General features: G+C 36.4%; 1 protein-coding gene across 8 annotated transcripts in view; it reads left to right on the top strand.

Annotated features, from left to right (window-relative positions):
- The window catches only part of ATP8A1 (ATPase phospholipid transporting 8A1), a 217,299-nt gene that overhangs the window by 138,139 nt on the left and 53,555 nt on the right, over positions 1 to 25,605 (top strand). For all 8 annotated transcript variants that reach the window (XM_015597587.2, XM_025040218.1, XM_025040214.1 and 5 more), the window contains one exon: positions 16,369 to 16,541. In XM_015597587.2, the coding sequence (XP_015453073.1) occupies positions 16,369 to 16,541 (173 nt within the window). The remainder of the gene's footprint in view (positions 1 to 16,368; positions 16,542 to 25,605) is intronic.

Here is a 25,605-nt window from a genome sequence, read left to right as displayed (position 1 = left end):
TTCCTAGGATATCTTTTTTTCATGGCTACAATCACATGAATTTATATTTGGGAAAGGGGGAAACATTTGTTCAGTGTACAGTGTAAAGTAGGAATTAACAAAAAAAAATATGTAGGTCAAGCGACTCGTAAATATTTTAAAGTAAAGGTGAGTATTTGTAATTTAAGGTGGAAGACAGAACAGGAGAGGTGATTTACCTGAAATAGTCATTGTGACGCAAAGAGCAAAGCAGAGAAAATCTCATATTTAAGGATGTTGGTAAAGTCAGGAGGCCAAATATGTGAAAGGGAGCGTGCAGAGTTAAGTGTTTAGAAGTCAGGCGGAGAACAGAAATTATGAGTAAGAAGTATTTGACTTATGCTTTTTAACTTGGAATGATGATCTTTTCATTATTTGTCCTCAAAACAAGCCTTGTGATGCCTTTCCCTTTCTTGTGACATCTTTGAGCAAACTGTAGCCTAGGAATAATACATGATTTTGAAACCATGAAAGTTGCTTACACCTTTAATTGTTGGAGAAATACTTTTTTGCGAACCAAGCTTTAATCCTAAAAACACAAACCAAAAAAGCCAGCCTGCAGTTGGAAGACTTTCCATTTTATTTATTTGTCCCGTAGGCCTTGTGTTAGGCACTGGGAACACACCACTAAATAAAATATTGTGGACTCTGCCTCCTTAGAGCTTACCGTTGTCTCTGTTCTTCACCTCCATATACATTAATTTTGGTTTATTATATCCAAGTTACACGTTGTGAAAAATTATGACTAAGGCAGCCCTGCCTTCCAAATGCTTACAAATAATAAGGGCAGTAAAATGCATATGAGTAACAGTACTAAACAGATACGTAAACAAGGTGTAGATATTTACTGTGAAGATATTATGTACTTTAAGGGAGGAAGTATACAGGGCCATTAGGTTAGATAGAGAGGAGTAATCGAGTAAGAGGTGGGTACCTGAAGCAGGAAGTTACTGCCAGTAAGTTCAGGGCATATTTGGGGCATGAAAGAGGGACATCAAACTTGAACACAGGACTATAATTTTTTAAAGTATTTTTTCACTTAATGTAAAATTCAAGTTACAAAAATTGAAACGTACAAATGGTAAAAAGTGTATCTCTCAGCCTTATAACCAAGCCGCCCAGTTTACCTCCCTAGGAACAGCCACTAGTTCTAGTTTTTTTTAACGTTCCTCCAGGGATATTCTGCCATCTCTAAAAGCTGTATGCATATGTCTATGCACATGTCCTTTGTTGTTAAACACAGATGACAGCATACTGCCCACACTGCTTTATACTTTAGTTTTCTCACTTAATATATCTTAGCAATTGTTCTGTAATTACATATATGAAGCTACCTAATTCTTTTTTAATGGCGGCATAGTATTTATAAGGTATCTAAAGAAATGACATAGGCAGTTAAAATTACAAAGGTAGTCTCAGGTCAAGTGTGGAAAGCTGTGCCAGGTTTAAGAATTTGCCTTCAGAGGCGAGAGGAGCAACTTCATCAGCCTCTTAAAAGTGGTAAGATGTGTATGAGCAAGTTTGAAAGAGTGGGAGGGCATGAGGTGCAGGCAAGAGATCAGGATAAGAGCGTAATAAGAGGAAATGAGGGCACCAGTGCCCAAGATGTGGTGTGAGAGAAGTTCAGAGAGACCGAACCCACGTGATGCCTGGTGAAGGAGACATCAAGGGTGGCTCCAGAACTGAGTTGCAGTTGTTCACATTGCAAAAACCTCGGCAGAAGCATTTCTATAGTCCTTGCAGATGTTTAGGCCTTTGTCAGCAACATGGGTTATACGTGGTACATGATTTTTATGACCCTGAAAGGAAACAGAGGTAGGACCTGTGACACTGAAGCAAAAGCATGACAAGCCATGCTTGATTTCACATGTGATTCCTTCTATCTGGATAGACTTTCAAGTTATGCAGTTTCTCCAACTCTTCGATAAATATGTTCTTTTAAGTGTTTTAAATATCAAGTAATATACATAGTAATTTCAAGGGGAAAAAAGGGAAATGCCAAAAATATTCAGTGTATTATATCATGTATTATTAAGACAGTGGTATTTATTTTCATTTTGAAATTTCCAGGATAGTAACTCAAAAGTCATAAACACCCTCCAAGGTATTTGCACTCCCTATTTCTACTGGTGCAAACACAGGGTAGGACTCTCAAGGGAATACTCAATTTCAGTGTAAGATGGGACCATGTCTGTCTATTTTGGTTCACCATTTTCTCTCTCAGTGCTCAGCAAATTGCTTAGCACATAGTAAGTACTCCATAAATACTTGAGAAGTAAGTCACTGAGTGTTTTTAAATTAAGGGCTTCCTTTAAAAAAAAAAAAAGTTCTATGTCAGTTTTAAATTTGGTAGTAATCAATCATGTCTGAAATTTTAAAAATAAAATGGCTAGAAATGTGCTTAGCAATTCAAGTGACAGTTTGGTATGGAAGATCACAGGCAAACGCTATGGCTGAATGGATTAACACTAACTTGTTCAGCTCCAGACTACCAAGCATTCTTGCATTGCGGATGAGTTAAGTGGTTACTTTACAAATCTGGCTTTTTAGGATCAGACCTGCTATGTAGTACTCTTGCTTCTCAGCATGAAAAGAATCATCATTTTGCATAGCTCCTTCAGATTTCATGTCATAAAATCCACTGCTGAGATTTTAGGCAAATCATTAGATGTGCTAGAATGCCTGTAGGTAAATCATTATTTATTTTTTCATTGCCATGGAAAAGAAAAGCATCTTACGGGTTCAGATTATACTGATAGTAATAAAATATGAGTTTACCATTCAGTCAGTACAAAGAATAATTAACATTTAGATAATAAACTTACAAACGTAATGTCTTAGGAAATATATTGATGTGTGTTTTGTCATGTGATGATTTTAAAGAATGTACTTAAATTATTTCTTGAAATATCACAGTAGTTAAGAGCACTGTTCTGCCCTAACCTCATTGTGGGATGTTGGGCAAACTGGAAATTAGATAACTTCTTTAAGCCAGTTTCGCTGCCTATAAAATGAGGAAAATATACTCTTGGCACAAGATTGGTATGGTTAGCACAGGGTATGGAACTTATAAAGATGTTATAAAATTTTGTAGAAAAATAGTATTTCAGTCACTTGCAAGTTATTTTGTATAATGATAATTTTATTACATTTTTATTATTGTATATTGATCATTTATTACATATTATTTTCCCATATTTTATTTTTCCTAAAATAGCAAGTTATAAATGTAAATCCTTTTTTGCCTAAGTGATGTATATTGCTATAAAATTCAAATTTTCTACCAAAACATTGTTATTAATACTGTTAAAGCTGAATATGTTTTTATGTTGAAATTATATAAAGTATCATATTTGAGGCTCTTAAATTTCCAAGTAGAAAAACCTTTCTCCTGGTGATCACTGTAGTAAAAATCTTTGTCCTCCCATAATCCAGCTCATCTAAAAAAATTACCATTTGGTTTTCTAGTTTTCTCATTTTGAGTTTTAACATGATTATTCTTCTTGAAAAATTAATGGCTATTTGGCATTTTTTAAACCTTTAAGTAATCATAAAACCAAACTACAGTTGAAAATGCAAACAAGCAGAATGAAAGTCTTGCTCTACAGAGCTAATACGGAAATCTAACTGGCTTTCCTGCCTCTGCCCACCCAGCCCCATTCCCAGCCAGAGCAGCACCCCTGCTACCTACCTAGCTATTGTCCAGTGTTGCCAGAGTCAGTAAAAAGAGTTTCTTTGAAAGCTTAATCATATTTTGTTTAATTTAGAAAATAAGAATTTCATGCATAAACATCATTAAGAGTCCTCTACTTGATGAAAATCTGTCAGACACTTATAATAAATAGATAATTTAGGTAATTTGTATAATTTGTAATCATGCTACTTTGAACCACTTTATTGGAGGTTCTGATTCTGTTCTTGATATAAGTTATTTCCTTAAGGGTCTAAAAGAGCAGAAATGTCAAATTAGTGGCTTGAATTATACATCGTACTTCTCTAACTCCACCCGGGAAGTATCCCACAGACTTCTCAGAAACCCCTTTCACTTAATGATCAAGATCCAGGGGATTCTTCTAGCACCTCTTTTATATCTTAAGTTTATCATAAAGTAATTTGATCAAACAAATTTGTTTGAAGTCTGTTAAAACTAGAGACATCTAAAAATGTGAACTAGTAACTAGGGAATCTCATATATGATGTTTTTACCTCCCAATGTCTATTTAATGTTCTAAAACAATTCTGGAAGGATTGAGTTTATGTTACATTAAGGATTGTAATTGTTGTGTTATTCAAATCCCCCATAGCATACCAACTCTGTGAATCTCTGGAAATACTTTTAGGTGACTCAAAATATTATTTTTAATCGATGTGGTCTTTTTTCTAAAAGGTAGAAAAATTTTGAAAACTTGTTTCATTGAGATAGCTCAGGATTTTACTACCCTCATCTGTCAAGTCTCGAGAGAGTGGGAGGGACCATAATTTCTTAAGCTACTAACTCTGTAGGTGCCAAAACAATCTTTCTTGAGTCTTACATGATGTACCCTTACTCTTGGTCTCTCCTTCTTCTAGCAACTCTTTTATATGGAGAGTCGTTGGATCTGTCCTGGGAAGTAGAACTGGATCTTAAATCCCTTCTTACTATTTTCACTCCTTTCTACCATCTAGCTTCCCTAGAAACAAAAAAGAAGGCCAGAGAGGAAATTTACTGACTATATATTTATTGAATCCACAGGAATGATGATTAAATATGTATGTAGAGAGCTTGGAAAAATAAATTTCCTCCACTCAAAGTCAGAAGGCTTCTAGTATTCCCAAATTTAATTCCTAAGAAGCCCTGATCATCTCAGCAGTTTTCTAGATAGTCTCTGCTGCTAGTGACATTCACATTCAGCCTGATGAGGAATCCGCACTTGATATGCGGGAAGCAGCATATGGATCCCAAAGGAAAGTGCAGCATTCTGACTTTCTACGAAAAGAGAACTCTACACCCCAGCAGGGTTCTGTGCACTGCTGTTATAGTCATAAGAAAAGCAATGGCTTAAGTTTATGGAACGCCTAATTTTTGTACTACGTACTGGACTAAGGACTTTACAGGGACCATTACATTTACCCCTGAAAACATTAGTGGGCAGATATTATTATGCCCAATTTAGAAAGGTTAACTTGACCTCTAGTGCTAAGTGCCACTGGAGAATGTATCTAAGTCATTGGATTCCAGAGCTAAGCAAATAGATATTTCTGGGCCTCAGCTGCCAGTTAGTTACTCTTAAAAACAGGAGTAATAATAACATTCACCTATAGGGTGTTGTGAGGATTAAACAAAGCACCATACCTTTTAAAAACTTAGAAACAATGCCTGGCGTTTAGTAAGGGCTTAAGAAATATAGACCATTATCATAATCATCATTATTGTTATTTCTTTTAGCACTATTATTCCTGGGGGAAAAGGGAGAGAGTTCTTTGTTGCCTTCTGCCATAAGAAGTGATTTTAAATAGCAATCCTTCTCATTACTTAAATTTCTCTGCTTAATTTTATAATATGACCCCAAGTCAGCCTAAGTTTGGTTATGGATACCAGTGCTTCCCCTCACCGATGTATTTTACAGAAAATAAATTGTTAGCCACATTTGGTATTAACAAGTACAAGAATATATATTTTCAACACATTAGTAAAAGAAAGCCTTACAGTATTGTTCCTTTTTTTCTAGCTGAATTTGATTTTCTAACACCGTGTAAGCTTCAAATATAACTTACAGAACATTCATGACATAAACGATAAAGCTGTCATCCGTACCCTTTTAAGTTCGACTTATATGTATTATGCAGACAAACCTCACTGTTTGGGGAACCAGCCACTGTTGAATGGCCTCTGAAAGAAATTCAGAGCAAGCAAGTTATTGACTTAACTCCAGAAAAGGAGGGTAAAAGAGAATTGGGACTACTTCAGGTTTTGTCTTGATATGTCCCATGAGTCTCATACAATACATTTTGTATTGCTTTGAAAAATAGTTTCGGCAGGTTTTAAACCACACTGAGTTTCCCTCCACCGCCAGGACTGGAGCTGTAGTACTGTGAATTTTCATTTATCATTATTAGCAAAGCTGTCCCAGCTTTTTGGCCTGAAAATTCTAAGATCTTAGTTTAACTTTTGTGGTGTCAATTTATCCCTATTAGAAGCAAAGATAAGTTTTTATAATGTCCCATCGTGAGATGGTTGTTCAAGTACTATCTGGCACACTGCTTACTCCAAGTATCTCTCAATGAAGAAAGCCACCTTTGTTACGTTTGAAAGAAATGATTTAGTAAAAAATGTAAACATTACAAAAAGTGAAAATAACATATGAACAAATTATCTATTCTCCTCTCCTCTAATTTAAGACGGTGTCTGCCACAAGCCAGAGTATGTGGTTATAAAAGTTCCATCAAACCCATTGTCTGGTCTCATGAGAAATGAATGTGTCCCCTTTTCTCAAACAAAATCTAGTAATCCTGGCTTGTGTGCAAACCCCTAAGTGAAATTGTTTACAAATTCAGTGTTTCTGTTTTGAGAAATTCTTCCTCCTCCATGTGTGAACATTCTTTATCTCTTTTTTTGGCTGAACATCTAAACTCTTTCAAGAGCTCCCTGAGACCGAGATTACAGATAAGTGCTTCTAACCAGTCAGCCCCCTTGCCACTCACCCCACAGCTTGTTGACATTTCTGAGGGGAGCAGGTGGTACCTTGTGACTTTTTTTCATCTCTGCCACCCATATCTTTTGATGAGTCAGCACAACCATAAAATTGGCAGTTTATAGAAAACCTACTATGCACCAGGTGTATTTGCATACATTAGTCTCTGCTTCTATTAGACTGGCGTTTTTCGCCTCTATTTCAGATAGAGACTGAGATTATAACTGGTGAGTGCAGGATCCTGAATTTCAACCTCGATTGCTGTGAGCCCAAGCTGTTCTTTTTGTTTTTAAATAACCATACCTTCTCCAGTGGCAGCAGAGACACGGTTGCAGCAGGAAGCGTTCTGGGAGGCATCCCCTACATTTTCTGACTTGTCCCTACCTTCATTCCCACTCCACCAGGACTAAGCAGCTGATGGAGGGATGCCCCTCTGGAAAATGGTGGTGTTTGAGCATCTTGCATTTATGGAATTCAGGAAGGACCCTATATTTTGTTTTACTAATACAACAATTGAACATAAGATTTTATTGAATGAATGTACATATGAAACAATGGAAATGGTGTGCATTTGGGATCTGCACTGAGAAAATACAACAGATTATGATTCTTCTATATTCCTACATTAATTAATTCAAACCATTAAGAAAATAGTCCCAACATTAGCCTTCTTCGTGGTTCTGGGTAACAATTTTTCGCAGGCCCTGGTTGTTACTGTCTCCAAACCACTGATTTGGTAATTTGCTTATTTTCAAAAGATCGGTTGTATATTCTGAGCAGTCTCTTCCTGGCTGAGTCGAAGGCACTAGGAGAGACTGGATGTCTGCCGCCCCTGTGCCCCCAGAGTGCTTCCTTCTGCATGAGTCACTGCCGCCACTGGAGAATATTTAATATCAAGCTCAAAATAAGTGTTAGGGGGCTTTCAGTGGTGGTTTATAATAATTACTGTGAGGGTTTTGGTAGAAGCCTTTATCCACAAAACTATTTAAATTATATAATTATATCCCCTACCTCACTCTTCCTTCCTTTCCCTGGATTTGTCTCTGTTTGCTATGTACCCCCACCCCAACACTGAAACATAAACTTGGACCCAGATTTAACACTTCTCCGCCTCTCTCTCTCTCTATGGTACCGTAAGTGAGACTAGATGCCTCACAAGGAGTCATTTGCCTGATGGAACCTATCATAATCCTAAATCCCACCCCATGCCCAGGGGCCGAGCAATTTGCCCAGTGTTACAACTTCCTCTTCTTGCCTTCTTCCATTTTGTAACCCTTGACCTTTTTCAGATGGCATGACCCCACGGGGAGATTGGACCATTTCCTCAATTACAGTGTTTTATGTCTCCTCCTGCCCTAGAAAGCCCATATCAGCAAAGCATGGAATTTTTTTGGTCTGTTTCCCTCTCTATTATATTTAGCAATATGTATTGATTGAATGCATTTGCTTGGCTGCCTTCCATAGAGTTTTTTTGAAGAACCTCTTTGACCATATGTTTTTAATGATTTCACCTTCTGTCTGTCCTTCCCCATATTTGAAAAATTGTTTTATGTTGGTTTGGTTCTATATGAATACGTTTTTAAAAACTACATTCTAATATAGTCAGGGAGTTTAGAAACACCAAAACTTTTTGGTGAGAAACCATGTCTGAGAGAGTTAGTGACCCTGACCAGGGTGAATACTGAATGGACCAGTCTTATACAAATGTAGTTTCTGTACCCTTGGGCAATTCTTTACAACTTACTGCAGCCTGCAGTAGCTAAAGGAGGAGTTGGTATATGCGTCGAAGAGGGGTATATGGAATGTTCAGTGTTCCACTGAATCAATAACACATTGTCAAAAAGTAATACCCAGTAATTTATTCATGTTGCTATTACGGGAGTCACAAGTCACTCTTTAAGAATGTGCTAACATTGTCCATACTTGATATGGTCATAATATGTTATTAAGAATGTCCTTGGAATGTTCTGTTAATTTATAATTTTAGGGCGTGAACACTTGGAGAGTGTAAAACTAAAAACCGAAACATTATTTGGTCATAAATTTGTAAATAAGTAACCTGCCTCATGTCTTAAAGGATGAGATGGGGCCACAGATCACCAAAACAGTTAACAAGATATGTATTAGTTTAAGATCCGTATGTATATCCTCATTTGACATTTTAAATGAATTTATAGTAGGTTTTAAAAGGTAGACCTTTAGCAAACTAAATGTTTTTTTACCCCCTGATAAATACTTACTTATTTGCTTTTAAAAACAATATCTAAGAAGAGAAGTTGATGGTGTTATATCTGAAGAACAAGTCCTGTGTATTTTCTTTTTCACCAGTTATTTTAAACCTAGTATTTATGAAGCATTCATTTATATATAACACTATTTTATATAATTTTACATTATATAACTTTGTATTCTTTATGGACGCTTAAAGTCTAACATAGGTATTGATGTAATCATCTATGCCAAAAACATACAGATATTAAGAAAGAAATACCAAGTCAGTTTGTAACTTTCAAGTTATTTTCAGCTCAAGAGTTGTAACAGGTTGGAGACAGAAATTAAGAGAAAAGGAAAAACACTCTAGGTTGGTGTGTAAACATTTGTCCTCCTGCTATGTACCAAGAGCTGTATGCCATTAGAGAAAAGAGAATGCTCTGTATCCTAGAACTGAGAGAAAAGAGGTTTCAGATACTTTTTATGTAGTGGAAGACGTAGCTGGTAAAATTGAGTGTTAGCAGTGAAAGATAGACCGAAATGAAATTGCTCTTGAGAGATATTAGAAGTAAAATGATCTCAGTAATATCCCACTTGGATTGCACTAACATTGGGAGTGCTTGACAGTTTGCAGATCTTTCTTCTTCAAGTGTTGGCACCTCCATCAGGTCTAACATCAGAGGAAGGGAAAGAACTAGTGTCTCTCGGATGTTAACCATGAGCCAAACACTGCGTAGGGCACTTGACTCTCAAGTAAAGGAGTTAGCACATTTTGTCACCACAATAATCCTACAAAACAGATATTAACGCAGTGTTATAAATCAGAAAATTTAAATTTGTAAATTTAGAGAAGTTAAGTAACCTGCCTAAAGAAAAATAGCCATAAGTGACAGCACAATGATTCAACCGAAGCCATTCTGACAGTCAAATAGAGACAGTCAAACAAAAAAATAAAATAATGAGTTAGATTGGAATACATATGTACTTCTGGTCCCCTCCCCGCAAAAAAGGTTATCAATAGACCATAAAATTAACTGTGACACTTTTTCATGTAATGTGTAATATATGAAAAAGAGCCCTGAACCTCTGTAGCCATCTGATCCAAGTGTTTTGGAGTTCTTGGTGTCTTTGCTTAAGGGAGTTGTTGAAACGATTCCTTAATTTCTCATTTAGTCTTTCCTTTTTTCATCATTGAGGACTTTTTTCAAAATGTTATTTGATTTTTACCTTATACTCTACATCCACTTGAAGTTGAAGAGAATGTTGAGATCTCAGCCATAGTATGTTTTGGCTTCTGGAACTTTAGTTCTTTACGATGTGGCTTAATCATTTTTTCAAAATTTTCAGCGCCCAGAAGCATCATCTGATCCCTCTGGCCGGCTTTGACTTTTTAACGTCCTACTTTTTTATAGCTGTACATTTGTGTGTTATATGTGGACAGTGGTTTCCTCTACACCGATTGGTGACTTGTGCATATCAGCTGAGGAGTTATTTTACAGTGGCTCAGCCTCTAGCAGGTTATCTTGTATAACTAGAGTTACTATCTTCGTTCAGCAAGATTCCTGCAAGTGTTTTCCTGTAACATTGTGTTACATCTTGCTCTATATATGGAATGTAATTGAAAGTAAGAAGTAAGAAGTTCAGGCTTCTTAAACTTAGGTCCATCCTGACAAGGGCAAAAGTTGTATGTCTTCCAAGGGCGAGTCATCATTAGCCCCGGTTGTATGCTTGCTTCAGTTAACTGTTGTAAACTCATGAAGGAAAGGAAACAAATCCAAGAACAATGAAATACATTGTTAAATATTGTGTCTGAAAGTCTAAGTATAGTTCAGAATTTTTTTTCTTCCTGGGAATAGAATCCTCCTTATAACCTAAGTTTATCATTTGACCTGCATGCATTTAACAGATTCCAAGGAATAAATATAAATGCCAAGTGTTTGTTTTAAGACCCAAACACCAATATATACTTTGCACTAAATAAGTATAAATATACTTTTTTCTTTTAACTTCTGCTGTTTGGGCTTAGCCTTGCTAATGACACCCTCTGAGACACAGGTTAGTGATTGTACATTATTTACTGTCACTATAAGTAACTGTGACCCTGGAGCAAGGTGTGGAAGCTACTACCATTAGGTATTGCATGTTGGACTATTTCTCTGTAATCTTCACCTCATCTCTGCTAGTTAAACTTAGCTAACCAGGCTTCTAGTCAAAGGTTAGAGGCTTTTATTTTCCTTTCCTTAGGGATATTTCCACATTTTCTACTAGGGTGTTCCTTGGATACGTTCTAAGTAAGACTATTTGTCCTGTAAACCTCTGAAGGAAATCAGGGAAAAAACCAAAAGGCTAGAAGCTGAAAAGGGCCATTTTTATGCAGGTGCTCTGTGCAACATTACACTTTGGGCCATCAAAAACATAGTTCTTAGGTGGCCTAATGTTCTTTGCACATCTGGCCTCTGGCTTCTTTAGACTTCCAAGCAGACTTTTTGCCAAAGTGAAAATGACATCTTGCATGCTGTGATACTTTCCAAACAACTCAGGACTTTTGGTTTATCTCACTATAAAACTGCATCAGATTTCATTGTCTGAAGTGCCTTCTGTGATTTTTATCAAGGGGTTCTTTTTGGTAAAGGTCATGTAAAAGTAACGCAAAATATCACCGTAAAGTTTCCAGTCTGTGATTTCTTTACAATTGTCATCTTATGAACATGTTGTGTGTTTTGCCTGGCTATGTCCTAAAGATGGCTGTGTTCTAATGGAACTTTATTAAGGTCTTCTGGTCCAAGCTATCTGTGTAAGCAGTTCTACGTGGCCTAATTATCTAACAAGCATCTTTCTTTATTTTTCTTTTCCAAGCGTATGTCTTTTAAACCAAATAAATATTGTTTATTTCTAATTGGCCTACTTTTATACAACCTAGTTTGATCACTAAGTAGCCAGTCTGGGTGTTCATTCTATTATATTTATTAAACAATTTATATTATTTGAGATAGAAGTAGACATTGGATACTAACTTCCACTTTGTTCTCCATTTTTTCTATAATAAGATAAGCATATTAACATTTTACTATTATTTTAATTAAAAGTATCCAAGATTATGTAATTTTATAGGCAGCAGAAAATGTCCTCAAAATGGTCACATGAGAAAACCATTGTAACTTCTCACAAGGTATTCTCCAATCATTAACGATTTAGTTATTCTTTCCTTCCATGCTTTTTCATTTTACTTCATCTCTTCATCAAGGCCTCAGCCTTGAAAGAAAAATAGAGATGTTATTTTGTATCTCATGCTATAGTATATAAGTATAAACAGAGTATTTGAAGAATCTAAAAGTTGGAAGTATTTACCTGGAGAAGTCAGGAAAATTCAGGTCAAGGGAACATTTATTGTTTTATTTACTCAGTATTTTAGTATGTAATCTTGAAGGAAAAAAAAAAATAATGGCAATGGAGACATGACAATGCCAGAGAGAAGTGGGAGAAACAAGTGAGAAAAGAACACAGTTCTTCTTCCTGGCTCAAGAATTAGGGAGGATTAAATAAAGGGAAATTTTTAGGTTAAGAGAGGAAAGTCGAAGGAATTCTTTCTGATATAGATGTTCTCAGTAAAGCATGTAGATATTTGCTGATGTGACAGGGACCAAATCTGGACTCTTGAGAGGAAAAGGTCTGGAGTAGTCTCTGGGAAAAATGGAATCCACTAGCCATGAATAAAACTCAAGATCAGCAGTAATGAGCACCGATAGAAGAGAAGAGAGCTAGAGTAGAGCCTGTCCTCGTGGTGAGGTGATTTTTTCCCTTCTGTGTTTTCAGCTCTAAGAACAGAAGAGAATGTTGCTTGTGGCCTCAGCTGTGAATTGGCAAGGAAGGAGAGCATGGTAGGAGGTCCAGGGGCTGAGGACCTGAGCACTTGGCTGTGTGCAGGGCTGTGGGTAGAGAGAATAGAGTTGACTGGAGTGTTCATGTGTGATGCAGGTTATGGGAGGTGCAAGCAAATTCCACTTTCCCTGTGGCTCCTTCCCTTACTTGGATCTCCGCCTGGTAAGGTTCCTGAACCCTGACCTTGCCCCTTGCCTGTCTTCCCAAATTGTCTTTACTTCTGACTCTCCCTGATTATAGCAGCAGATGCTTCTTTTCTTTTGGCCCATAAAGACTGTAGAACAAGGAGATACAGAGTTTTTATTTTGTTATACTATGTGGTCTTTTATTCTTTTTCTGATTTAGCTTCTCATTTATATATTTTCACTTTCACATGTCACTAATTTTAAACAGTTAAACATTTCCCCCTTCAGTAGCAAAAAGAAAACAAAGCAACAGCTAATATAGTAATAAATTTATTTCTAGCTACAGGAGATAAGCTTCAGTGCACTATGGCCATAAAGTATGGCTCTCAGCTGAAGGGAGAAACAATAAACTTTCAATAAATAAAAGAATTTTAAAATACTCCTGGCAGTATAAATAACTGTAAAATATAACTTGTAACTGGCAGCATACAGCCAACACCAGAGCTACTTACAAAAGAAAACTGTGAACTAAAATAAGAAAATGTTTGTAGTTTTTCACTGTTACCTTGCACCCTAGGTGGGCTGGCTGGGGAACTCACTATGGGAAGTTTTTGACTCACCTTTTGAAATGTCATCTCTGTTACATCTCCTGACACTTTTAGATTTGCTGAAGATCTGTGATAATCACCAAGGAAACCCAGGGGTACTGATGCCACAAATAAGAGAGTTCTCAACAGACGTTAAGGTGTTGGAGAACACTTTCGAAAGGAGGGAGAGTGGGGCACACAGGGCCACGTCCCCCAGGTGGAATAATGAGAGAGCTCGCACAGTTCAGGAGTTGACTTTCAGTCTTACTCTGAAGATGATCTTTAAAGAAATTTTAAGTTCTCCTGAGGCCCAGCTTAGGTCTCATTTGGGTTTTCAGCTCAGGAGACCCTTGAGCAAAAGCTTAAAAAAATACACTGGCATTTTAGTGAGTAATGCTTTGGTTTGTTGAAGTAATGGGTTATTCTCTAGAAAATTAAGGAGCAAGCAAGAGACTACCTCTGTCCTCTCTCTGTCCCCCTTCCCTTCTTCCTTCCTTCCCTCCCTCTCTCTTCCCTCTCCCCCTCTCAAATCAGAAGTGATAATAGAGGGGGAAATGGACTGCTGCCAATAGAATGAAATCAGAATTTATCAGTGCTCTCATTCAATAAATTTGTATTTCCCCAGCATTTGTAATTGCAGGCACTATGTTTGTTGCTGGGAAACAGATCTCTCTCGTCAAGGACCCGAAGGCCGTGCTAGCATGGAATGAGTTACACCTGGCAGCATGGCATGAGTCTGGGAGGGCTTGGAGGGGTACACTTGGTTTAGAAGGTGGTTGTGAAGGGAAAATTTTGTCGGACTTAGATCGTGGAAAGCCTTAAAGGCCATTTTAAGGAGTTTGGAATATATTGCGTAGATAGTAGGAAGCCATAGAAAAATTTTGAGCAAGAAGAGACATGATTTGTGTTAAGTTTGTTTTTATAAAGAGAAATCTCTGTTGGCGGTAATGATGAGATGAGAGACAGATGATGAGAGCTCTAGGGAAACAACGGAGGGAATGTGTAGGCATTCCATTTATAATTTGCTAGGCCTAGTACTGTCTGAAGTTAGGTTTGTTTTTGCTGGATTGTGTAGAGAAAGACAAGCTAGCACAGAAATTTAATTCTCAATTTCGTTTCACTGCTTAGTAGCCATGTGTTTGTGGGCAAAGAAGTTAAACTCTAAGTCTCATGTTTCTCATCTGCAGAATGGGGTAACAGTGGTGCCTCCTACATAGGTTGTAATAAGTTTAACTGAATGTTGTATCTGAACTATGCCTAGTGAATGTTACATACTAAATATTGTTTTGTTTCATTTTTATTTTTAACCAGTTCATTGATTTACTTGTTCCTTCAGTTAATCTACGTGAAGACATAGAGTTTTAAAACAACCCAGGGTAATCTACTATATTGTCATTGGTAAATTTTGCTTGCATTATTTTACCGACATTTTTTACCTCATTTTCTTAAATCCTCTTGGCCCAAAACTTCTAGCAGGAAATAAGAGGGCGAGGCCTGTAAATTAACACAGCTACTTCCCCACTATGTAAAGTGCAAACAGAAAATTTTGCAAGAATGCTGCTATATGGTGGTCCTTGGTGTCAGAGTATAACAGGGAACAGAGGGGGTGTTAAGTTCCAGTACTAGGAAAATTGGGCAACCTTACTTTACAGTACAGTATGGTTTTATTATTTTGATAAACAGATTCCAGAACAAAGTGGGAACCCCATTTGAATATAATTGCAGAAACACCTTAAAAAAATCCCAATATAAAATTTTAATTACCTATGCCTTTGCTTCCCTCTTTGTGAAAATAACTTTGAAATGACTGTACCACATTCTTAAATTGGAACAATAATTATATCTCTCATGACTATAGTAAAAATTATGAGCATTTTCATTGTAAGTATATTTTATTATATAAATATGTATTTGTATTTATTATATAAATAACTGCAGACTCAGATATAAACACTCAGAACAAAACTCTAACGGGAGGGAAATGATTCTTTATATTTACTTGTGCAGAGGCAGTGTTCATTTTCATCATGTTAGGGCTCTTGTAAAACAAAAAACTGGGTCTGCTGGGTTATAGGAAGAGTCTACAGGATTTGGGGAGAAAAACTAAATATTCTGAAACTTATTGCCTTTTGAAGAGCTGGGAAAGCAGTTCTTGACAGACAAAATACAACTTCCCTGTATAGTCGAGGTGAACAAAGCTTTCTTCAGCACTGAAGGTTTTTATTGTGTGTGAACTTGAACTCTTCATTGATGGAGGGAGCCCTTTTATTTGCTCCATCAAGATTACCAAACTACATGTCACCATCCCCAACTAAAATACAGCATCATGAAATCATGATTAAAATTACAGAAGCCAATTCATAAAGTGGCAAGAGATTACAGCTATGGCATTTTCTCCTCTTGATTACTGGGAATTAAGTTTCAATACCATTGAGTACTTCTGAAAGAATACTCATAAGTTATTTAAATTATATTCTCCAATTTTTCCCCTCGAATCATGGCTAAGCAATTTTGACTAGTTTGTAAATTAGGGTCATGTTGTTGTTTAATAAGATAATTCACTGGAAATATTTTTGCTGGATTGTGATTGTGTGCTTCGAATAACGGGCAAGGATTGCAAAGGAATGGGTGATTTGTAATCTAGTCCCAGCTCTGTGGGCACACACGTGTGACTTCAAGCAAGTTACTTACTTTTCCTGATGATGTTTGTTCCATCTCCTTTGAGGGGCTTTTGTGAGAATCAAATGAGGGGAGGTACATGAAAACCACTTGATACATAAAAAGCACTAATAATAAATGTAGTTTGCTAAACATCTTTGAGGTAGAACAAATGAGATTAAACATGGAAGTTGTTTTTGTTTGTTTTGTTTTTCACAGGGAACAAGAGAAACTCTTAGTCGTCACTGCACTACCCTTGGTGATGCTCTTAGGAAAGAGAATGATTTTGCTCTTATAATTGATGGGAAAACCCTCAAGTATGCCTTAACTTTTGGAGTGCGACAGTATTTCCTGGACTTGGCTTTGTCATGCAAAGCTGTTATTTGCTGCAGGTAAATTCTCCTTAATTTTGTCAGATTTTAGTAAAGAGTGACTCTGTCCTAAGTTCTTGATTTTTAAAGTTCCTTATTATTCCAGCCAGAATTTGTAAATGCCAGGTTATTAATTTAATCACTCAAGACTTAAGGTTCACAAACTGGGATAGAATTTATTAGCAGTTTTTGAAAGCGAGTCCTAACAATCACTAGTATTGTTCATAATTCGAATTGACAGGTTTCTTGCTATTTTCTGTCTTTAAAATCTGTTATTTACCTGCATTTCTGTCTGGCATTATTTCTGTAAAGGTTCTATTTTCTATACTTGGACTCTAGTCCTGCTGCAGGGATATACTTTGGGGAATGGCATGATGGGGGGCACTAACTAAATCATTTTCCAAATAGCCGAACATTTTTCTGAAGACTCAGCTATTTGGGAAATAACGACTGACGGTACAGTCCTTCACCCTTTAATTTATAATATTGCCTGTATCCTAAAATAAAATCCATTTTCTTATTAAGGCCTAATCCATAGAGTTGTACTTTTGTAAATCAGCTCCAGGCCTTTCTGAACTTCTTGTCAAAGAAACTTCCCCATCTCTCTGTCTAAATTGTTTAAACTATGTCTTCCTAAAATTTAAGGTATATTCATGACTGTGCCCAGTCTTTTCCCTTCTGATCACCGTGAAACCTAAGAATTTCCTTCTTTGCCATGCACTTATTGAATCTCAGCAGCTGGTAAGGCTAGCACTTTCTCAAATTGCTTTCTCTTCCTGGGAGATGAAATGTTAACAGAGCTTCTGAAGAGTTTCTTAGAATCTGTGCATTTAATATTACCTTTCAGACTGTACTGTCTGCTTTTTTTATTTTCTTTAAAATATATTTTTTAAAAAATGCTACGCTTCTTAAACCTTTCTTTTTTTTTGGTCCAGGCTTATTCACTTAATGTCATTTATATAATATTGTTTCCAAATTTATAAGCCAAGCCTTGTAGATATTTCTAAATTTCCATAAAATATACATTTTGAAATATAATTTCAACCATGCTTTCTAAGTACCCTTTATAAGCATCATTTCTGCCTTTGAAATTATATTATACTTAGAGAATTAAGAGTTGCTTATTATTCTTCTCTATGGCAAGTATTATAAAGCTCTTGGATAAAATATTGTGTGGATAACTAATATCAGTAATAATATGGCTCTTTGCTTAATCATGAAGAAAGAAGTAGAAATTATTTTATCTTGACTGTCTCATTTGCACTTTGATATCCCCATACTTTTTTAAATCTGTATTTCCAGTGACTTTTCTTAGTTCCTTGCTAATCTCTTGACCAAGTCTTAGTAATATTCAACTCTGCCACTCTTCATCAGGATAATACTGTATCAGATTTGATCATTTAATCATTTTCACTAATGGGATCACAAGGATCAAGAAAAATTTGCTCCAAAAAACATTGATATAATTTTTGGCTTATATGGAAACAAAACAATACAGAGCTATTTAGGTTAAAATGACCAGTTTCCTTGAGTTGGTGGCATCTGTTCTGTGCCTACTGTGTGCTGGACATAGATGATGCACTTATAAGGATGAATAAGACTTCCCGCCTACTCGCCTTCATGTATCTTTCTTTTTCTTTTAAGTGGAATCACAGTTGGTTTGGAAGATGTGAGAGGCCAATTTTCCAAATGCAGTCCTAGCAGCTGAGCCTCATTCTTACAGCATTGCTTAACACAGTACCTCCCACCATTCTTCAAAAAGTTGAACCACAAATTAAACAACAGCAGAGGGAGAGAAAAACTAGAAAGCAGAGTCAGGGGAGAAGAAATATGTTCTTTGCTTGTGAAATTCCCTCCCGAGATCCATGTTCTGGAAGCTCACAAGTCGCATGGACCTCAGCGCTCCTCCAGGCCCCAGCCCCTAGGAGGGAATCACACCCCTCTATACATAGCACGTGCTGCTCAGCTCTGAAACTGAGCTTATAAAGATGTGTGTGGCCCCTTCCTCCCTCCAATCTGTTTTATGCATGTTTGAGGACCATTAAGGTCTCTGTGCAGACACTGAGTTCTATGTAGAGTTTTAGGTTGTGTTTTGGTTTTGTTTTGTTTTGTTTTTTAAGAAAAATATCTTTTTTTAGCTTTTTTCTTCTAATTACCTTCATACATTCTCTTTTCCCATAAGGACTGTGGTTCAACTTCCTATCTGGCTTTGAGAATTCATCTAAGCTCATAATTATATCAGTGCCACTGCCTGGTTTATGTCTCTGCACCTTCTCGGCCTGGTACCTCTTGGCATTTAAACTATTGGCACAGACCATCTTCATATCTTTTAGCTTACTGGCCTCAAGCTGTAATTTCCATGATAATGCTTCAATCACTGGTGAGGCATAGGTGGGCAATTCTGTAGATCATTCTTTACAATTAAGTCCAAGTGTCACTCCTGGTTTTTTAAATGATTAGTCTCCCAGCCTCAGGAAATTCTATTTTACTCCATTATAAGAGATTCTCCCAATAAATACTGAACATTATTTCAAAATACAGTACAGTATTGTTTCCCAAATTCATTTATGTTTATTCTAGCTTTATGGGTTTTCCCCTCAGACTACTTTCCAACCTATTTCTTGTCAGTCCACACAGGAAGACAATTCAGAGTCTGCCTTTCCTCTGCAGAGCTCTCTTCAGCCGTCGCTGGAGTGAAAGTAGAGGGAAAGCCTTCCTGTAATGAATAATGAGGCCCTCGATATTAGTTCCATCTTTAGGATTACATCAGCCACTTTCTTCCCTGATACTATCAGCATAAAGGGCAGAAGGCAGTTTTTAGTGTTTGCCTTAGTGACACAGTTATAAAAAATGAGTGGCTTTCCCTGAAGGGTCTGTAATTGAATTGAAAGAAACAGTTGTTCTTCGTCAGTGGTCATTACGTCTTACCACCATTTTCTGAAGGGAACATTCAGAAACAGAAATAATCCCCTTGCTTCCAAATTATTCAGGGCTTTGGAGTCCTGGTTTTGGTTTACAAAGGGAAGGTTGCATGTCATACTTCAAATAATTTAAGTATATAAAACTTAAGAAGTAAAATGAAATACGCTTTTATCAGTCTACCAAGTACTGTATTTTCATGAATACCATGCAGCTTTTGTTTTTACCTCTGTGCACATTTACCTGTGTAATCTGAGTAATTTAATAGGAAACATGCATTTAGTATTAAGGCAGTTTCTGATCAGTTTTCCTGGTTATAAACATAAACTATTCTTTTGTGGTATTTCTTTCTATTCTCTTGCTCAGGTACACTGATTTCTGTCGTTTGGTGTGATCACAGATACTTCTGAAGAACAGAAAGCTATGGACCCTTCCAAAAATATATACATACAAACATGTAAAATTGAATGCATCGTTTTAGGGGTTTCAGACTCCCTGGACTCCTTGGACAAGTAATGGGGTGGGAAAACTTGCTCTAAGACTCATAGAGATCTCTGTGTACAGCTAATCCCACTAAAGCTATTCTGCAAAGTAGCTGTACCAGAAAATAATTCCTCATGTCAGTTACCAATATTTTATGTCCTAAAGTACTACAGCTTGTATTATTGGTAGAATGGTGTTTTAGCTAGGAATTCACAAAATTCTCATTCTAATGCTACCTACCTGGCATTTCAGATACCTAATAGTATCTCTCTGGCCTTGGTTTTGTGACCTGTAAAATGTGGAGCTTAACATATAACAGCGATTCAAATCCTCCAGGGCGCCTAATATCTAAAGCCAAGAGTGGAGCTTCTCTGACATAGAAAGGTGGGAAGCCCATGCACACACAGCCCTCCTGGGTCATCTCCTTCCAACTTGAAAACTCCTAGACCAAAGAACCTCTCCCGGCCCTTTCATTTTTGGGGGTGAACTGTACTTCTGTTGGCCACTGTTTTCTGGGAGGAGAATGTCTACTGCTTGGATTAACTTAATTTGGGAAGTGTCTGTTCCACCTCTTTTAATATTCCCTCCAGAAGAGAGAGGGAACGTTGCAGGAAAGTACTGCTGTGTGTTAAATAGCATGTGGTTTCTGAGATCCTTGTCAGTTCACATAACCCAGCCTTTAAAAGAATTTTACATTTTTTCTGTGGTTGTCAGTTTAGTTTAAACATATATTGAAACTTATATTCTGTGACAGTTGGTTGAAAATTGGCCTAGTGCCTCCAGCTTTTAGATTTTCTAGTAATCACCATTCTGCTACATAATTTATGTACTCATGTCTTCTGAAAAGCAGAAGTTAAATTGAAGAAAGCATTTTTCCCTACTTGTAACATCTCTAATCAAAGTTTAACCCCCTTTTAGGTGATTTCCCCATAGCACAGAAAAAAAAAAAAAAAAATTGACCTCAGTGGATGTCATCACTTGAGAGTGGCATTCCAGGCAAAACCTTTCACCTTATTCCGATCAAGGGCCCTCCAAGAAAAGGTCTAAAGGGACACTCTGCACACTTTGTCATAGCATGAGTACATTACATAAAGAATTTATTTACTTCATGAATCTACTTTTTGAATCTTCTGGGATTGTCTTAAACTTGAAGGATTTCTCTAAATAAATGTTCTACTTAAAGGGTAGTCATAAAGTACAGAAGAAGCCAATAAATGCTCAACAGACTTTTTTTTAAAGAAAAAAGTTTGTGAAAATCATTGGATGCCAAGCAGATGTTTGGCTTTGAAAAAATTTACAAACTGTTAATGAATGTCAACCCTATATTTGCCTCTAAGAAAATATGAATAAATGTTGGAAATGCTGAGAGACTATTTCTTTCATACATGTATAGCTAAAAGAGGACATACTGAACAAATTTTATAAGTTCATAAAATGCCCATATTTTAACATAATATAATAATACATTGCTCAGCCCTGTTCACCTCATTTGCTATTCTACCTCTACTGAGTAATGTTAAAGGAACTGCATTGGCCATATTACAGCCTCTTAGCCAATTATGATGTACACCACCACAAAAGTTCACATTGGACAGTAAAGTATCTAAAAATGTGTGAGAAATCTAAATGCTATAGAATCCCACTGTAATTTGATATTATATAGTTTTAGATGTGACTCAAGATAAACCACCATCACCAATACACACGCACACGCACATGCACATGCACACATACGCACATGCACACAGACAAATTAGAACTACAGATTATATAATTCCGATAAAGTTAACCTATACTGGAAAGTAAATAGAGCATAAGTGTACATACAGCTCAGTGAATTTTCACAAAGTTGAACACACTCCTATATCAAGCACCTGAGCATGACAACACCCCAGAAGCCCCCTTTATGCTCCCTTTGGCTCCCTTTATCGTTCTTTATTATTCTTTAGCTCCCTTTATTACTACCCAAGGGTAACTGCTATCTTGATTTCCATCACCATCCCTCTTCAATGATTTCTTATTCATTTTAGTCTTTGTTTTATATTTTGCTAACCTGGAATAAGCATGTATATCTTCTATAACTGCATTCAAATTCTTGATGATTTTTTTCTGTTCAGCAATTTTAAATTCAGAACTCTACAGCTTTCCAGTAAAGGCCTCCATAAAGCTTTATATAAATCAATAAGTCAGCATTCCTCTAATATATTCTTCAGTCAAATGTAAATTTGCCTAATAGATTGCTTATAGTTCTCCTTCTGTTCTACGATGATAGAATAAAAGGACTTCATTTTCCAATTTGCTAAGGACATGATAGATGGAACCTACAATATTTCTCTGATCTGTCAGTCCATTGACCCACTTGTGAGGGAAAGGGAAGCAGAGTTAGTTTGGCATAACAACTTCTCCTTGTATGATGGTTTCTAGTGATTACCTTGTTTTAATAAACTTGCCTGCGCCATCCTCATTTAGGACAAGTTGAAGGCTTGGGTTTTTTGAGCCAGGCTAGAGTTCCAGGAGTCAAGACCAGGTAGGATGTAGGCCATGAATGTCTCTATTCTGTATTATAGAGCACAGAGTAAGGAGGAAGAAAAGACAGCATCCCAGGGGAAAGATGGTCTTGGAAAACAAAAGGCTTATTATCAAGGTTACAGACAGAAACAAGAAATGGACTTTAAAGGACAGGCTTTAAATAGAGACATGAAAGAGAAGATGGTTCCAGGTAGCATTCTCTAAGAGCAAGGGAGTATTTTATAGAGCAAAGGTGGGCAAACTTTTTCTGTAAATATTATAGGCTTTCTGGGCTATGCAGTCTCTTTCACAGCTGCTCAACCTTACCACTGTAACATAAGCTGATATGAAAAACAGACTGCTGCCCAGATGTGGCCTCAGGGCCATAATGAGCCAGCCAACCTCTGTTGTGGAGTACCTGTGGATCATGGATGAATGGGAACTGAACTTTCTGTTGGGTTTTCTTTTTTTCTTCTTCTTCTTCTTACATGCAAGAATTCCTTGTGTGTTCAGGACATTGTTTCTTAGCTGATTATAGACATGGCAAATGTCTTCTAATCTGGCTCCCTTCTTAATTCTGCCTGTGGTGTTCTTCCTTGAACAGAAATCATTGACCTTGAGGTAGTCAAATTCTATTAATTTTTCCTTTTATAGTTTGTGCTTTTTGGATACTAAGATTTTCCCACTCAAAAAGGTATTATACAATTTTCTTCTGTTAATGTCACAGCTTTCTGTTTTCCATATAGGTCTTTAATTCATATGAAGTTTATTTTTGTATGTCTTATGGAAGAGAAGGGATCCAATGTTTTTTTCAATTCTACATAGTGAGCAAATTGTCCTAGTACCACTTATTAAACAATCCACCCTTTTACTTCTGGTTGTGATGCCATGGGCTCTAGCACTCAGGCTCTGGAACCAGACCTTCCAGAATCTAAGTCTAAGCTTCACCTCATATTAGCTGAGTAGCACATTGTTTAATTTCTCCAGCTTCAGTTTCATCTTTGAAACAGAGATAAAAAGAATTGTTCTCATAGGGCTGTGAGGAATAAATGGGTTAATATATGTATTTAACACATTGGCAGCTGTTATTAAAAAATTATACTACTCTTAGAAATGCTATCAAATTTTCTTTTATATGGCATAATTCAATATTTCTGGTAAGGGGAATACATAAAGAATCCTCTCTAACTATTATTGCCTTTTCTGCATACTAAATTCTATTTTGTCTGGTAGTAAAATTGCTAGCCTGGCATTCTTTTGTTTAATATGTGCTGTCTTCTTTTCCTAAACCCTATGTTCATTCCTTCTGTATAACATAGCAACTAAGAATGCTGTCTGTAAATCCACATCGCTTCGGCTTGTGTCCTTGCTTTATCACTTACTTGCTGTTGTACCTTAAGTTATATAATCTTTCTGTGCCTCAGTGTCATTTGTAAAATGGCAATAACAGTAATTTCACATAAGTTCTTCTGAGGATTGAACAAGTTAAAACAAGAGCTTAGCACATAGTGATCAAATAAGTGGTATATTAGCTGTTATTATAAAGTCTGTCTCTTTTAGACACCATTTTGCTGATCTTGTTTTAATCCAATCAAAGAATCTGTTTTTCAATCAGTGAATTTAACCCATTTATATTTATTGTAATTACTGCTATAGTAAGCCTTATTTCTCTTATTTTGTGTTTTCCAGTTATTATGTATTTTGTTTCTTTTTTTTTTCTTCCCCTACTTTCCACTGTTTAAATCATATTTTCATCTGCTGGTTTTAAATCTTTACAGTCTAAATCTATTCTATTTCTGGTTATTTCTAAAGTTTCAATAACCATATTTTTGTTTATTGTCTATACTAGTATGTCTTCCTTTCCCCGCCCCTCCCCACCATAAAGAGACAAGAGCTGAAGATAAAGTAATTTTGTATGTGTATCCAGTGTCAAATTCTGTTTCTTTGTAAGTAACCTGCTTTTTCTCTTTAGAAGCTTTTAGAAATTTTTCTTAATTTCAATTTAACTATAATGTGTCTAGGGATAGGAACTTTGTTCTTATATTTCTTTTAGATACTGTATGGCCCTTTCAGTTTAAGGACACGTGTTGTTCTTTAATTCTGGGACATTATTAATCATTTTTTCATTTTGTATCTTTTCTCTTTTTGGACTCCCATTATATATGTGTGTGTGCATATATATATATATATGTATATGTATTATGTGTGTATGTATGTATGTAGTTGCCTTCATTTCTCCATTTCTTTTCATTTTTGTCCCAATCTTTTCTTTAATTTCCTCTTATCTTTTGGGACAGTTTATTTTTTTGAACTTTCACGCTTTATCATGTTTACTACTCAGTTTACAATTGGCTTCTTTCTTTTATCAATTACATTTTTATGGCTTATTTTCAATTGATTCTTTATTATAATGACTTGTTTCAGTTTCGTGTTTCCAGTATCTTCCCATATCTTTCCAAGTTTCTTTATCATACTTTTTAAAAATTCTTATTATATCTGTTTTTACTAGTTCTCTTTTTTAATAAGTTGTTTATTTCTTTTGTGTTTATTATCTCCTATCTCGAAAGTTTTCCCTGTGAGATCATTTTTTCCCCATTTTTCATAATGGCAGTAATATCATTTCCATAATGGCAGTAATGGGAGAAGGATAAAAACTAGATCCTAACTTATGGTAAAGTTAGAAACAGGGTTCAATCTGAGTTTAGCGAATCCCTGTTTTCCCCTAGTTCCTTTACCCAACCATAGCTCTTGTTAGAGGCAGCCACATTCTGATGGAATTGTGGTAGCATTTGAGAGTCTGTCCTTACACACATGTTATTAGCACCTGTCTCTACCTGTCTCCATGCCCTGGGCTTGACCAGAAATCTTTAACTTTCCTGGTCTAAGGCATTTGGTAGGAATTTTCCTGGAGTCTTAGCTTTAGGACATTGGGGATACTCCTGAAATTGGGGTGTTATTTTCCCAGCATGTTATTTGGGGGATTTAAGTTTCCACAGGCTCCAAGCCTAAGCCAAAGTTCACAGTTGTAATGAAAGAGGAGCCCCTTTGTTCCATCCAGCCTAGTCTCATCCCCCTCAGTGTCAGCCTGGGCTTGCACAGGGTACCATGGGGAGTGAACAGTACAGCTGAAAAGCTTTCCCCACCTGTTTATTTATCTATGGTCCCTGGCATACCA

The sequence above is a fragment of the Pteropus alecto genome, unplaced genomic scaffold (assembly GCF_000325575.1).
Source record: "Pteropus alecto unplaced genomic scaffold, ASM32557v1 scaffold57, whole genome shotgun sequence".
NCBI lineage: Eukaryota > Metazoa > Chordata > Mammalia > Chiroptera > Pteropodidae > Pteropus > Pteropus alecto.
This window is presented reverse-complemented; position numbering and strand designations above follow the sequence as displayed.